General features: G+C 40.5%; 1 protein-coding gene across 17 annotated transcripts in view; it reads left to right on the top strand.

Moving 5' to 3' along the window:
* Window positions 1-12621, top strand: part of LOC105492667 (nebulin) — a 224230-nt gene that overhangs the window by 181642 nt on the left and 29967 nt on the right. For all 17 annotated transcript variants that reach the window (XM_071072745.1, XM_071072760.1, XM_071072759.1 and 14 more), the window contains 11 exons: window positions 34-138; window positions 595-699; window positions 1353-1457; window positions 1548-1658; window positions 2341-2451; window positions 2980-3081; window positions 3179-3283; window positions 7802-7912; window positions 8505-8609; window positions 9151-9255; window positions 11318-11422. In XM_071072745.1, the coding sequence (XP_070928846.1) occupies window positions 34-138; window positions 595-699; window positions 1353-1457; window positions 1548-1658; window positions 2341-2451; window positions 2980-3081; window positions 3179-3283; window positions 7802-7912; window positions 8505-8609; window positions 9151-9255; window positions 11318-11422 (1170 nt within the window). The remainder of the gene's footprint in view (window positions 1-33; window positions 139-594; window positions 700-1352; window positions 1458-1547; window positions 1659-2340; window positions 2452-2979; window positions 3082-3178; window positions 3284-7801; window positions 7913-8504; window positions 8610-9150; window positions 9256-11317; window positions 11423-12621) is intronic.

Here is a 12621-nt window from a genome sequence, read left to right as displayed (position 1 = left end):
AATCAAGTGACTTCTTTCTTCTGTTAAAAACAGCTGGACTATAAGAAACAGTACGAGGCCACCAAGGCCCACTGGAAGTGGACCCCTGACCGACCGGACTTCCTCCAGGCCGCCAAGTCATCCCTGCAGCAGAGTGACGTAAGACGGGACAGACATAGATGATCGTAACTGCATACTGCACCTGAGAAATACAATGAATAATTATTTATAATAACCACTGTCATGGGTGTTAACCCTTGCTCGTTTGAGATCCAAGAAGGAGCAGAGGATGGTTGGGGGAGCGATAGGCGAGCTCAGTACCCAAACCTGCCCATGGAGTCTATTCCTTTTGGCTGGGCCTGGACACAAATGGCTGAGTTCTGACTGAGGCTGGGGAGAGTCTGGCGGAAGACTGAGGATGGAGGGGCTTGGTCCTGGCAGCTGGGCTGAAAAGGAGGAGTCCAAAATGCAGTGAGGGACCGAGAAGCCCTTCCCTCATTCTGGTAGCAAGTCTTCGTTCTCTCCTTAAGAGGACTCCCTGTGGGTTTAATCAAATGCCCAGCTTCCTCCTGTGCTGTGACCCTTCCCTTTTCTTCTGCCTTTCTTCTGTAACAGTTTGAATATAAGCTGGACCGGGAGTTCCTCAAGGGTTGCAAGCTTTCTGTCACTGATGACAAAAACACGGTGCTGGCCCTCAGGAATACTTTAATAGAAAGTGATGTAAGTATCTAGTTCCTTCCATGATGCCTAATCTCACTCAGGGCCATCTTCCATGGTACAGTCCCCAGGGACACCAGGGAAGGATGGAGAAGAGCTGCTTCCATCAGGGCTCAGGTATGGGTCCTGAATTATGGCCTATCCTGTGATGGGCACCAGCAGTCAAGCAGGGCAGCAGCAGTGCAAGGGCCATTAAATCCAGGTGACGATCCTTGATTTATACTGCACCAGCAGAGAGTTCACACAGCAGGAATTAGGACCCTGAAGGCCTGGCTGGACTCTTTATGGAAACACCATGATTTGTTTTCTATGGGATCATATTTTCCCTTCACTACAGTTTCCTCCTCTGTAAAGAAGGAATAATAATGCCTCCCAGGGCTTCTGGGAGGGACAAATGGCGTATCTGAGAATGCTGTGAACGTAACTCTGACTATATAAAGATTCATCACGAGATCCATTTTGATTGTTATTAAAACCACAACTTGCTAGAGATAAGGAAAAAAACCCTTTTGAATATTTCCCAAGATTTGCAAGTATCACATCTTTTATTGAGTTTAGTATTGTCAACGATGCTGTCCTAGTGGTTTGGGGGTGTAATAAAAATATGTAGGATATCCAGTGGAGCTAAAGAAATGCCCTTTTTCCTGCCCCTGCAGCTGAAATACAAAGAGAAACATGTCAAGGAAAGAGGAACCTGCCATGCTGTACCTGACACGCCTCAGATCCTGCTGGCGAAGACTGTCAGCCACCTGGTGTCTGAGGTAACCCCCCAGCTGCCCATGAGTTCTGCCTCCCTCTTGGGAGAACACCCCAGGCAGATGCCTTAACGAGCTCTCTATGGATTCCTCCAGAACAAGTACAAGGACCATGTCAAGAAGCACTTGGCACAGGGCTCATACACAACACTACCAGAGACCCGGGACACTGTTCACGTCAAGGAAGTGACCAAGCACGTCAGTGATGTGAGTGACCAACCACCGCTCTCTTGGCAGCAACAATGCCACTTGACTGTAGAGTCTGGTGAAACAGTGTCAGCTGCCGTTGGCTTCCTTAATGTAGCTTCACTCTTTCTATCAGTATCTACAGGTGAACCTTAAACTCTGATTTTTAAAATGACCCAATATTTATTGGCTTTCCAATTCTGGCAATTATGGCAAATGTGGGTTTTGCTATAGGACATGTAATGTAGCATATCAGATGTTACTAACCTATCAATAACAGAAGGAAACATTGCTGATTCAGAGTGGCCTCTTCTATTATTAAACTCCCACCCAATTTTAGAAAGGTAAAACTACCTCTTTGGGCCTTAGTAATCTCTGCCTGCTCTATCTTTATCAATAATGCTGTAGTAACCTCAGTATTATAGGAGTCCCATATGGTCCCATATATTTTTAAAAGGTAGAAATGGTAAATAAAAGAGCTTAATTTGCCTGTACCCAGGTTCTTGAAAGATTGCCAGGTGGTTCTAGTGTTGGGTTGCAGAACACAAATGACAGAGAAGAACTAGAATATGGGTCTTATCTAAGTCCCAGACTGATGCCAAAATGGGGAGCAGGGATTTTCCTGGAGATTTCACAGTTCTTCAAGTAAACCAACTCTGTTCCCAGCTTCCTCTGCTCATAGAATAATTCTGGCTCTATTTAGACAAATTACAAAAAGAAGTTTGTCAAGGAGAAAGGAAAATCCAACTACTCCATCATGCTGGAGCCACCAGAGGTGAAACATGCTATGGAAGTGGCCAAGAAGCAAAGTGATGTAAGTTTTCCCTGTCAACATTCTCCGGGACCCATTTGAAGCAGTGGAACCCAAATTGGTGCATTCTCTTGTTCCAGTGTGTGGTCACTCTAATTCCTCTGTGGTAGTTTCAAAAAGTTAGTAGTGAGAATTGGTTTGGTAAGGAAAAAAAGCTGATTGTGCTTAATGGGGACTTTTAGAAAGGGCGTATCTCAGCTGGGCGCAGTGGCTCACGCCTATAATCCCAGCACTTTGGGAGCCCAAGACAGGCAGATCACGAGGTCAGGAGTTCGAGACCAGCCTGGCCAACATGGTGAAACCCCGTCTCTACTAAAAATACAAAAATCAGTCAGGCATGGTGGTGCGCACCTGTAGTCCCCAGCTACTTGGGAGGCTGATGTAGAAGAATCACTTGAACCTGAGAGACAGAGGCTGCAGTGAGCTGAGACTGTACCACTGCACTCAAGCCTGGGCAACAGAGTGAGATTCCATCTCAAAAAAAAAAAAAAAAGCATATCTCTTGAGTAAACATTTTCTTCCCCAATAAAGGTCGCTTACAGAAAAGATGCCAAAGACAACCTGCATTACACCACAGTGGCCGATCGACCAGACATCAAGAAGGCCACACAGGCAGCCAAACAGGCCAGTGAGGTAAGGGTGTCATTAAAATGTCCCCAGTCCCCAACAGCCACTGCCAAGGCATGCCAGGCAACCATCACCTATTGCCCATTTTGGTTTTCTAATTCAGGTGGAGTACAGAGCAAAGCACCGCAAGGAGGGCAGCCACGGCTTAAGCATGCTCGGTCGCCCAGACATAGAAATGGCCAAGAAGGCAGCCAAGCTGAGCAGCCAGGTAATGCAGATGGGTGCACTGGTGGCTCTCATGTGAGGAGATTATAAAAGACCTTGCGGGAAGAAGTGATTTCCACATTGAAAATGCAAAGGGATGCTGGGTCTGTAATAGTACTGCAAAGCTTCCAAGAGTTATAAAACGTGCACTGAGGGCCTTTTCTTGTTTCCCTCTAAGCAGTCTAGACCTTTCTTGTTCTCCACTTTTCCATTTATGGGCATTTGTCTGGGTGTCTGTGTGTGCTTAACTATCTTTATGTGACAAAAACAGCAGCTCATGAGGTCCTACTGGAACCTCTCCCCAGGCCTTAAGAGTTTCATCCTCGGGGTCTGATTCATACTTGAGTCATCAGGGGTAGATTTAACATGAAGAGCCATGAAATTCGAACTTCTAGAATCCAGCCAGATGAAATTATTCATTTTTTTTCATTAAACATACATATATTAACGGCTTGGGCTAGGAAGTAGGGATGAGCAGATGTCTTCAGATTACTTGTCCGTGGATAAATCATTAAAATTTTGTTTGGCAAGTAAATGTTTGATCAGGGTATGCACAGGGTGCTGATGGAGAATGCCACATTCTTGCAGATTTCATATTATTGAGAAGCAAATGGACTCAGAAATGTATTGCCCAAACCCAGTTACCACATGACTTACTTTCTCTCGTTAGACCAATTATCTAAAATTCCCCAAGTTATGACAGGTTTTCAAACTTCAGCTCAGAGATCCCATCATCTACCACCAGATTTGTCAGAGTGCAAGTTTGATCCTATAGGACTTTAGCTTAAGAATATCTTATTTCTCCTCCAATTTACAGATCCTACCTTCTTTTTCCTTGTCTGTTCTCTCAGGTATCTGTTTGAAGAAATAGGTTTGGGATATACATTTGGTTGTTGTGAGTGACTGACTTTCAGCAATAGCAAACACGGGATTCCAATCTTTTGGAAGATATAATGCAGTAATGTCAAGTGACAGAACAAGTTAGAATTATGAAAACACAAAAGGGTCAGATGACTGATGAAAAGCAAATATTATTTTTTAAAAGTTTTTAAACTTAAAATTCCTATGTAACATGTTTTATTGTAAATTAATGGAATTGTGTAAGTATCTGAAACTAAGATAGGGGATCACCAACAAAAAAACAGCGGAATCTCTAAGAGTAATGAGATATAACTAGAACTTACTAATGCAAAAAATGTTTTTAAATGTACAAGGTCATATCATTATCATTTAAAAACAAAGAAATGACTGTGATGTTGAAATTTTGAAAACTTTATTGTTTTTGAAAATCAAGAGGCTCCTGTTTCTAATCCTAAGTGAATCCTATGGTATGGAGAATGGGACATTCACTTCTTGTGAAAGCTGGTCTCCAGAATGACAGCTTCATGGTGTGGCCCTGGGCCCAAGGGAGCTTCAGCTGTGTGTGGGCTCTCCCTGTTCTGACTTTGCTGTCTTGCTGCGTACTCTAGGCGGAATACCTCAAAGGCCAAAGGAGAGGGCACGGCGCTGCATCTTATGACACCCCTATGATGAGGCATCTTAAGAAAATTAATGTACTCATCAGTGATGTAAGAAAGACTGAGACCAGCAAGTCATTATTTGTCTTCCTCTGATTCTTGTCTACTTTCTTGGCATTGGTCAGGGGACTGACCAGGTTGCACTCTTTTCGTTGATTTTGTGTTGGAACATGTAGATTGCTGTGGAAATTTGTTGAAGGATATACTTTTGCACACATCTTTCTTTTCCTGCATGAAACTTTCCGTCTGGAGCTTACCATTTGGAATAGGAAGGTAGACTAGACTCAGAGATGGCCTCCCAATGTATGTGTATGTTAGGTTGCTGACACTGATCAAATTAAATGATGAAATTAAAACAGAGAATCGAATCTCATCTTCAACCAAAGAAACCTCTGCTTCTTCTGAAGTTATTTGCCATTTTTGATTTTTAATATACTAAAGATTTGTGTTTAATATAGTTTCTCAGTTCAGGCCTACTATGAATCAACAGTATACACTTTTAATAGCTTTTCTAATTCTCGGGACTGTTTTTCTGTCTTTAGATGTACCAGTATACATCTCAATTCACTAAAAAGGAGCTAAAAAATTAGGTCTTAAACTTTAAATACAATTAAACTCCTAAAAATATAATTAATTCAAAATCACTTTCCTATACTACATCCATAATAGGCCCAATTTCTGAGCCTGATGGGATTATAAACCCCAGAGGCTGCCACTTACCAATACGTGGCATTGCAGAGTTGCCTCTTAGCTTCCATGATTAACAGGAAAAAGCTTCGCCATTCCCTAATGCCAAGTGTATGTAGTTTTACTACATTACTCCCTAGTCAAATACCATCCCAAGAATTCCTAGAGTCCTAAGCCTAGTACATGTCTTTAACCTTTCAAACTATACAGTTTTAAGAAGATCCAGTCAAAAAGGAAGGCCAAAGGTGCTGAACTCAGATTCATATTAGTAGTTGTGCTAAACTGCATTTGTTTAGAGGACTTCCTGTGGAGAAGGGAGTCATAACTTTTTTCAGTTAAAAAAGTCGAAGTTAACTTGAAATTAACAGAAGAAAAAGAAACTGAAGTGGAACCAATGGGATTGCTGCTTGAAAAATACTTCTTCAGAAACAAGTATCTTCTAAAAGATAGGACTTTTAACGTGCTTCTAAAAGCAGCAGATTTTCTTCTCATTTGAGATGGGCTTTTGCTTCTTTTCTTCCCTACTCTGACTCTGCGTATCTGGTTTACTTTGCTTTTCTGTGTTTCTCAGCTCTTGGGAACATCTCCTAGTTTTATGGACTTCTATATCTCTTAGGAAAAGTTGCCTTTGGTCCAGACATCAGCTCACACCTCAGACTTTCCTTAGCAGGCCTTCACTTCTTTATGTTGAGAGTGAAACTTTTTCAGAGAAGAGCCATTGTAGCATTTGTTGACATTTCTTTTTCCTTTACTTTGTGTGTCTGTCTCAGTGTGCCTGCATCATGCCGAACTGTTCCGCATGCTTATTTTTTCTCTGCATTTCCACTGAGGATTTATTCAAAGTAAAGGAGTCTCAGCATTGTGAATGCATTTTCTCTGATGTGGCAGATTTCATTGTTGTTTTGTGTCTGTTGTGCTGGATGTGTCAGGTTGGGGGAGGTGAAGAGCAGTGATGAAGCATGAGGGGTACTGGTGTGAGTCTTTGATCTTAATAACAGAAACTCTAGGATTCCCTAAGGATTAAATATTGCCCTTTTGGTTGGCTAACATCTAGAAAAAGCTCAGTTTTCATTCCTCCTAGAGTGAATAACTAGTGGAACTCTACTTCTGGCCTTAATTCTACAATACTGTTGACAAAAGCATCATTTGTTTTTCAATTAGGAGATGTTTCTGTCACTTTCCATTCTGTTGAATTCTCCTATAAATAAATCCTCTTATTTATTTTGTGAGACAGGGTCTTGCTCTGTCACCCAGGCTGGAGTGCAGTGGTGTGATCCTGACTCACTGCAGCCTCCGCTTCCCGGGCTCAAGTGATCCTCCCGCTTCAGCCTCCTGAGTAGTTGGGACTACAGGGGTGCACCACAATACCCAGCTAATTTTTGTATTTTTAGTGGAGATGGGGTTTCAGCATGTTGCCCAGGCTGGTCTCAAACTCCTGGGCTCAAGCAGTTTGCCCACCTTGGCCTCCTAAAGTGCTGAGATTACAGGCATGAGCCACCGCACCCGGCTATCATCCTCTTTAGATATTTTACCTAGACATAATGACTGTCTCTTCCTTTCATTCAATCAAATCACATTTATTGAGCAACTATTAGTGCAAGGCATTGTGCTTATTTTTTAAATTGGAGTTATTTAGCCCTTTGCCTACCTAAACTTATTTTTATGTATACTAAAAGTTTATTTGATCTTATTTTTTCTCATTATTCTAAAGTATCTCACTTTTTTCCTACTTCTAGTCTGAAATCACACTTGAAGCCAGTAATCCCCAAACTCTAATACTTGTTTACTCAGGAGTTATACCATTTTTGGCCAAGCTTAATAATTTTTAAATGATATAGCCAAAGTACCATTTTAAAATAACACTAAATTCTCCTAATTTAACAGATTCCTTATTTTTCAACCTTCTTGATCATTTACAGCCCCTCTCTGGATTTCTTATAGACTTAAATTGCTGTTGGTTTTGCTAGTTAGGAGTCCTAAAATGCTCCAAATCAGGTACATTAAATCATATCTCTGAATTTAGCCTGAAGACTTTTCCATTTTTTTTTGTTTTGCATTAGAAAGAGGTGATTATTTTTTATGCCTTGGAATAATATAAAAGTGAGCAAGGCCAGTGATGGTATATTTGAATGCCTGTTGTCTTGTCATTCTTAATTATTAATAGTGTCTTCTTTACTCTAAATGTCCCAGTTTGGATAATAGATTATATGATCATTCTATGTATAACGCATATTCTTTGGCATTTCTGTTTCTACCATTCCCCAATTCCCAAATTGATTGATGCCAGGAATAATTTGGATGTTTGCATTTGCTGTTAGGTTAAATACCGAGAAAATTTCGATAAAGAAAAGGGCAAGACACCAAAATACAATCCAAAAGACAGCCAGCTCTACAAAGTCATGAAAGATGCTAATAATCTTGCAAGTGAGGTATGTTTCTAAAATTGTGGTAAAATATATAACATGGTATTTGCCATTTTAACTGTTTTTAAGCGTGCAATTCAGTAGCATTTATAACACTCACAATATTATCCAACTACTGTCACTATTTCCAAAATGTCTTCATACCAACAGAAACTCTATAACCATTAAGCAAAAACTCTCCATTCCCTCCTCCCGTCAGCTCCTGGGAACCTCTAATCTACTTTTTGTCTCTCTGCATTTTCCTATTTTAGAGAGCGCATGTAAATGGAATCAAACAGTATTTGTCCTTTTGTGTCTGGCTTATTTTACTTAGCATAATATGTTCCAGGTCCATCCATGTTCTAGGATATATCAGAACTTCATGCCTTTTTATGGCTAAATAATATTCCATTGTATGTATATGCCACATTTTGTTTATCCATGCATCTGCTGACAGACACTTGGGTTGTTTCTGCCTTCTGGCTACTATGAATGAGGTATGGTTTTTCATCACCATCTCCAGCATTTGTTTGATGATGGGCTATCTCACTTTGATTTTCATTAGTGCTGTTCCATGTCCTATTTATGTGATTTCCTTTCTTCCGCCCTTAACACATAGGTTAAATATAAGGCTGACCTGAAGAAACTTCACAAACCTGTGACTGACATGAAGGAGTCTCTGATCATGAATCATGTCCTGAATACAAGCCAACTTGCCAGTTCTGTAAGCTCAGTCATCTGCTCCAGAAACAGCTCGTTTTACCCATTTGGAACTAAATTCTTTCTCTGAGCCCACATGCATCATCTTCTTTGCTACGGAAACACTAGATTACAAAATTGTTCTCATTTGAGTGTACTCTTCCAAATGACAACATTAATCTACCAATTCTCCATTGTCTATAACACCTCTCAGAATGCAAAAATGCTTCTTTGTTTTAGAGTATTTAAACTTTGCCCTCCAAGTAATCATTCCCTTTTCCCTAAGGACATAGAAATACCCTCTGGAATAGTTTCTTTCACTTTTAACTTTTTACTTATAACACCTACTTTGAACAATCCACACAACCTAAGTGTTTACATCTTAACTGACAATACTGAACTTGGATCCTCATTTTTAAAACTTTGTCTTGACCTCCTGTTCAGTGTTTGCCATTTTTAGTTTGATCTTGACAATGGTGCTGTGTAAATGTCTAATCTAAAGAGGAAAAATAGGAATGCTGAGCAGCTTCTCCATCAATGTGTCTTTTTTGCCACCTTCCCCTCAGTACCAGTACAAGAAGAAGTATGAGAAGAGTAAAGGCCACTACCACACCATACCCGATAATCTGGAGCAGCTGCACCTAAAAGAGGCCACAGAATTACAGAGTATAGTAAGTGGATCAAGACCAATTTTTCCTCTGGCGCACATTCATCCACAGTACAATGTGAAAAAAAATTTCATAGATTCCCTCCATTGTTTGAGAAAATGCACAAAGATATAAGGGGTTTTGAATTTGGTAACTTTTTGAAACAAATTCTTATGTTATAAATTACAACAACATCTACACATAGTTGAGAAATACACATGCAATTATGTGCTACTGACAGGGGCTGGAAGCATAAAGAGTGTGTTATGAGGGGACAAACCCCTCATGGTAACTCCAATGTGCCCCATTGGTTTGTGCCCCAGGTTAGGGAACACTACAGTAGATTATAGGGAGTCAGGAAGATTTCAGACAGAGAAGTGATATGATCAGGTCTACTACTGAAAGCATTTCTGGGAATTTACAAAATTACTAAATTTGTAAGACAGTCATATACCGGCTGGGCACGGTGGCTCAAGCCTGTAATCCCAGCACTTTGGGAGGCCGAGACGGGCGGATCACGAGGTCAGGAGATGGGGACCATCCTGGCTAACACGGTGAAACCCCGTCTCTACTAAAAAATACAAAAAACTAGCCGGGCAATGTGGCAGGTGCCTGTAGTCCCAGCTACTCAGGAGGCTGAGGCAGGAGAATGGTGTGAACCCAGGAGGTGGAGCTTGCAGTGAGCTGAGATCCGGCCACTGCACTCCAGCCTGGGCAACAGAGCGAGACTCTGTCTCAAAAAAAAAAAAAAAAAAGATAGTCATATACCACATGATGTGTTTGGTCAACGGCAGACCACTTGTATGACGGTGATCCCATAAGATTATAATGGAGCTACCCTATGCAGGTGTACCATTTTAAAATCTTTAATACCATATTTTTACTGTATCTTTTCTATGTTTAGAGATATCAAGACACACAAATACTCTTGTGTTACAAGTACCTACAGATTATCAGTAAAGTAATATGCTGTACAGGTTTCTAGCCTAGGAGCAATAGGCTATACCATATAGCCTAGGTGTGTAGTAGGCTACACCATCTAGGTTTGTGTAAGTGCACTCTGTGATGTTCACACAATGATGAAATTGCATAACAAAGCCTTTCTCATAACGTATCCCAGTTGTTAAGCAATTCATGACTATAACTGAAGATTCTCAGAGGAAAGAACTTGCTATCAAATGACCTCCTGTATCACAAATTCAGCATTATTTAGGTCCTCTGTTGGGCATTAACCATGAGGGCTAACTACTAGAAATGTCCTCATGTCTTCTGTGGAGCAGTATGTGACCCCAGGCCTTTATTCCAACATCTTGTTACAACCCAAGAGCTCAGAGATTGAGCACTGCCATCAAGGTGCTGCGTGCATGAGGGCGTTCACCTGTCTTTCCAGTTCTCCTCTGTCACATACAAACATTGTGGCTCCCCCAGTTCCTAACCGCATGTCATGAGGATGAGGAAATTGTATTTAAACAACAGTCTTGAGGATCTTTTGAGAATGCCAGGTTTTTTAACAAGTGGGTCAATATGTAAAGTAGTTTTCATTTTTATACCAATTGATTGGCTACATTAAATATATGGCCAGTCAGGACCCACATAGAGTTGTTTACTTATAAATAAAGCTCCATGTGTTATCCATTCAATCTAGACCCCAGGTCTCTGAAAAAAGTTCTTGTGGAAGAAAAACTGAGGATTTTTATCAGACATGTTGATTAATGCTAATAGCGTTAATAATTTTAAAGTGTTTACAGCTACCCATCAATTATAGACCAACCTCATCTATGGGTGATTTTACCCATGCGTTTTCTTGCATCGGCATTTCTCTCAGATGATTCTTGTCAATGATTCTTTTCTCCTTAAATTGAATCCCAATCCTAATTATGCCTTGCAGACAGTAATGGTACCCATCCCCTCAACACCCAAACAACAACAAAAATGTACTGGATCTGAAACATAACAGGAAACTGTTTTGAGTGGCAATGAGATGCCATCCAATGGACAGAATATATCAATTAAAAAATACTATCCTTAAACTGCTGTCTAGGAATTGACCACAGGAGAAATATCTAACATGGCTTTCTATCACCAGGTGAAATACAAAGAAAAGTATGAAAAGGAACGAGGAAAACCCATGCTGGACTTTGAAACACCAACGTACATCACTGCCAAAGAGTCTCAGCAGATGCAGAGTGGGGTAAGTCAAAAAAACACCACCACACAACAACGATCCATCACACTGCTGAACACAAGCTCTGCCCACGACATAGCCAGTTTCCTGTCATCCAAAAGTGGCAGCTGATAAAACTTTTTATCATGTGATCACTAAAATCTTCTCCATCTCAGAAATCCTATGGTTCAGTTATGTTTTTAAAAATGCTCTAGGAAGTAGATATTTACCATACGTCTTATTTCAACAACCATTTCTGTAAAATTAGAACATGGAAAACTATTCCTAACACAAACCAATTATACTGAATGTAATTTGGATTTTCCTTTATGAATGAAAAGTTCCCAACACACAGACACCCCTTTGGCTTTGAAATGCTCTACTCTTAGTAGAATGCCCCAAACCAAACAGAAGGGTATTTGTGATCAAGATGTTTATCAAGACCCCAGATAATCAAAAGTTAAGATGCCATATTCCTTATTCTAGAATTGTAAGCAGAAGCATTAAATTTTTTTTGTCATTTTTAATCAAGAGTAGAGAATGGAATCTTAAATCTTAGTCTGTTTTCAGTGGGAAATGGGCTTATTTGGAATTTCCATTTGCCTCTCTTCCTTCAACTATAAAGAGAAATTGTTTTAAATAAAAGTAGCAGTTTGTGGAGCTTTCTGGTGATAGAATGCCAGGTCATAAAAACTTTAAAATGGTTTCAAACAATTGGTGGATCTGAGTAAAGGATCTATAGGAGTTTCTTATACTGTTCTTGTGACTTTCCTGTAAATTTAAAATTCCATTAAAATAACGAAATTACAAAAGTAGAGTTCCAACATCTATTCCAAGCCCCTCTGTGAGTCAGTCAAGTCTGGAGACTGGAGAGGAGATGGGGCAAGGAGGCAGAGTGGACACAAATGTAGAATTCCTCTGTGCCTTACTGCCCACCTAGGCTGTTCAGTGATTTAAAAAAAAAAAAAAGCAGGTCAAAACTCTGAGTGTGGTGGCATACACCTGTAGTCCCAGCTACTCAGGAGGCTGAGGCAGGAGGATCACTTCAGCTCAGGAGTTTGAGGCCAGCCTGTGCAACATAGCAAGAACCCATATCCAAAAAAAAAAACAGGTCATGATTAGGAAAAAAAGCAAGTTAGCATTTGGTAGCCTTAGGCTCTCCTTCCTCTGCCATTTTTTTCCCCTTGCATCACTGACTTATAATTCGGAAATAAAATCTTTTGTCA

Source organism: Macaca nemestrina, chromosome 11 (genome assembly GCF_043159975.1).
Source record: "Macaca nemestrina isolate mMacNem1 chromosome 11, mMacNem.hap1, whole genome shotgun sequence".
NCBI classification, from domain to species: Eukaryota; Metazoa; Chordata; class Mammalia; order Primates; family Cercopithecidae; genus Macaca; species Macaca nemestrina.
The sequence above is the reverse complement of the archived record's forward strand: the minus strand, read 5'-3'. Positions and strand labels throughout refer to the sequence as shown.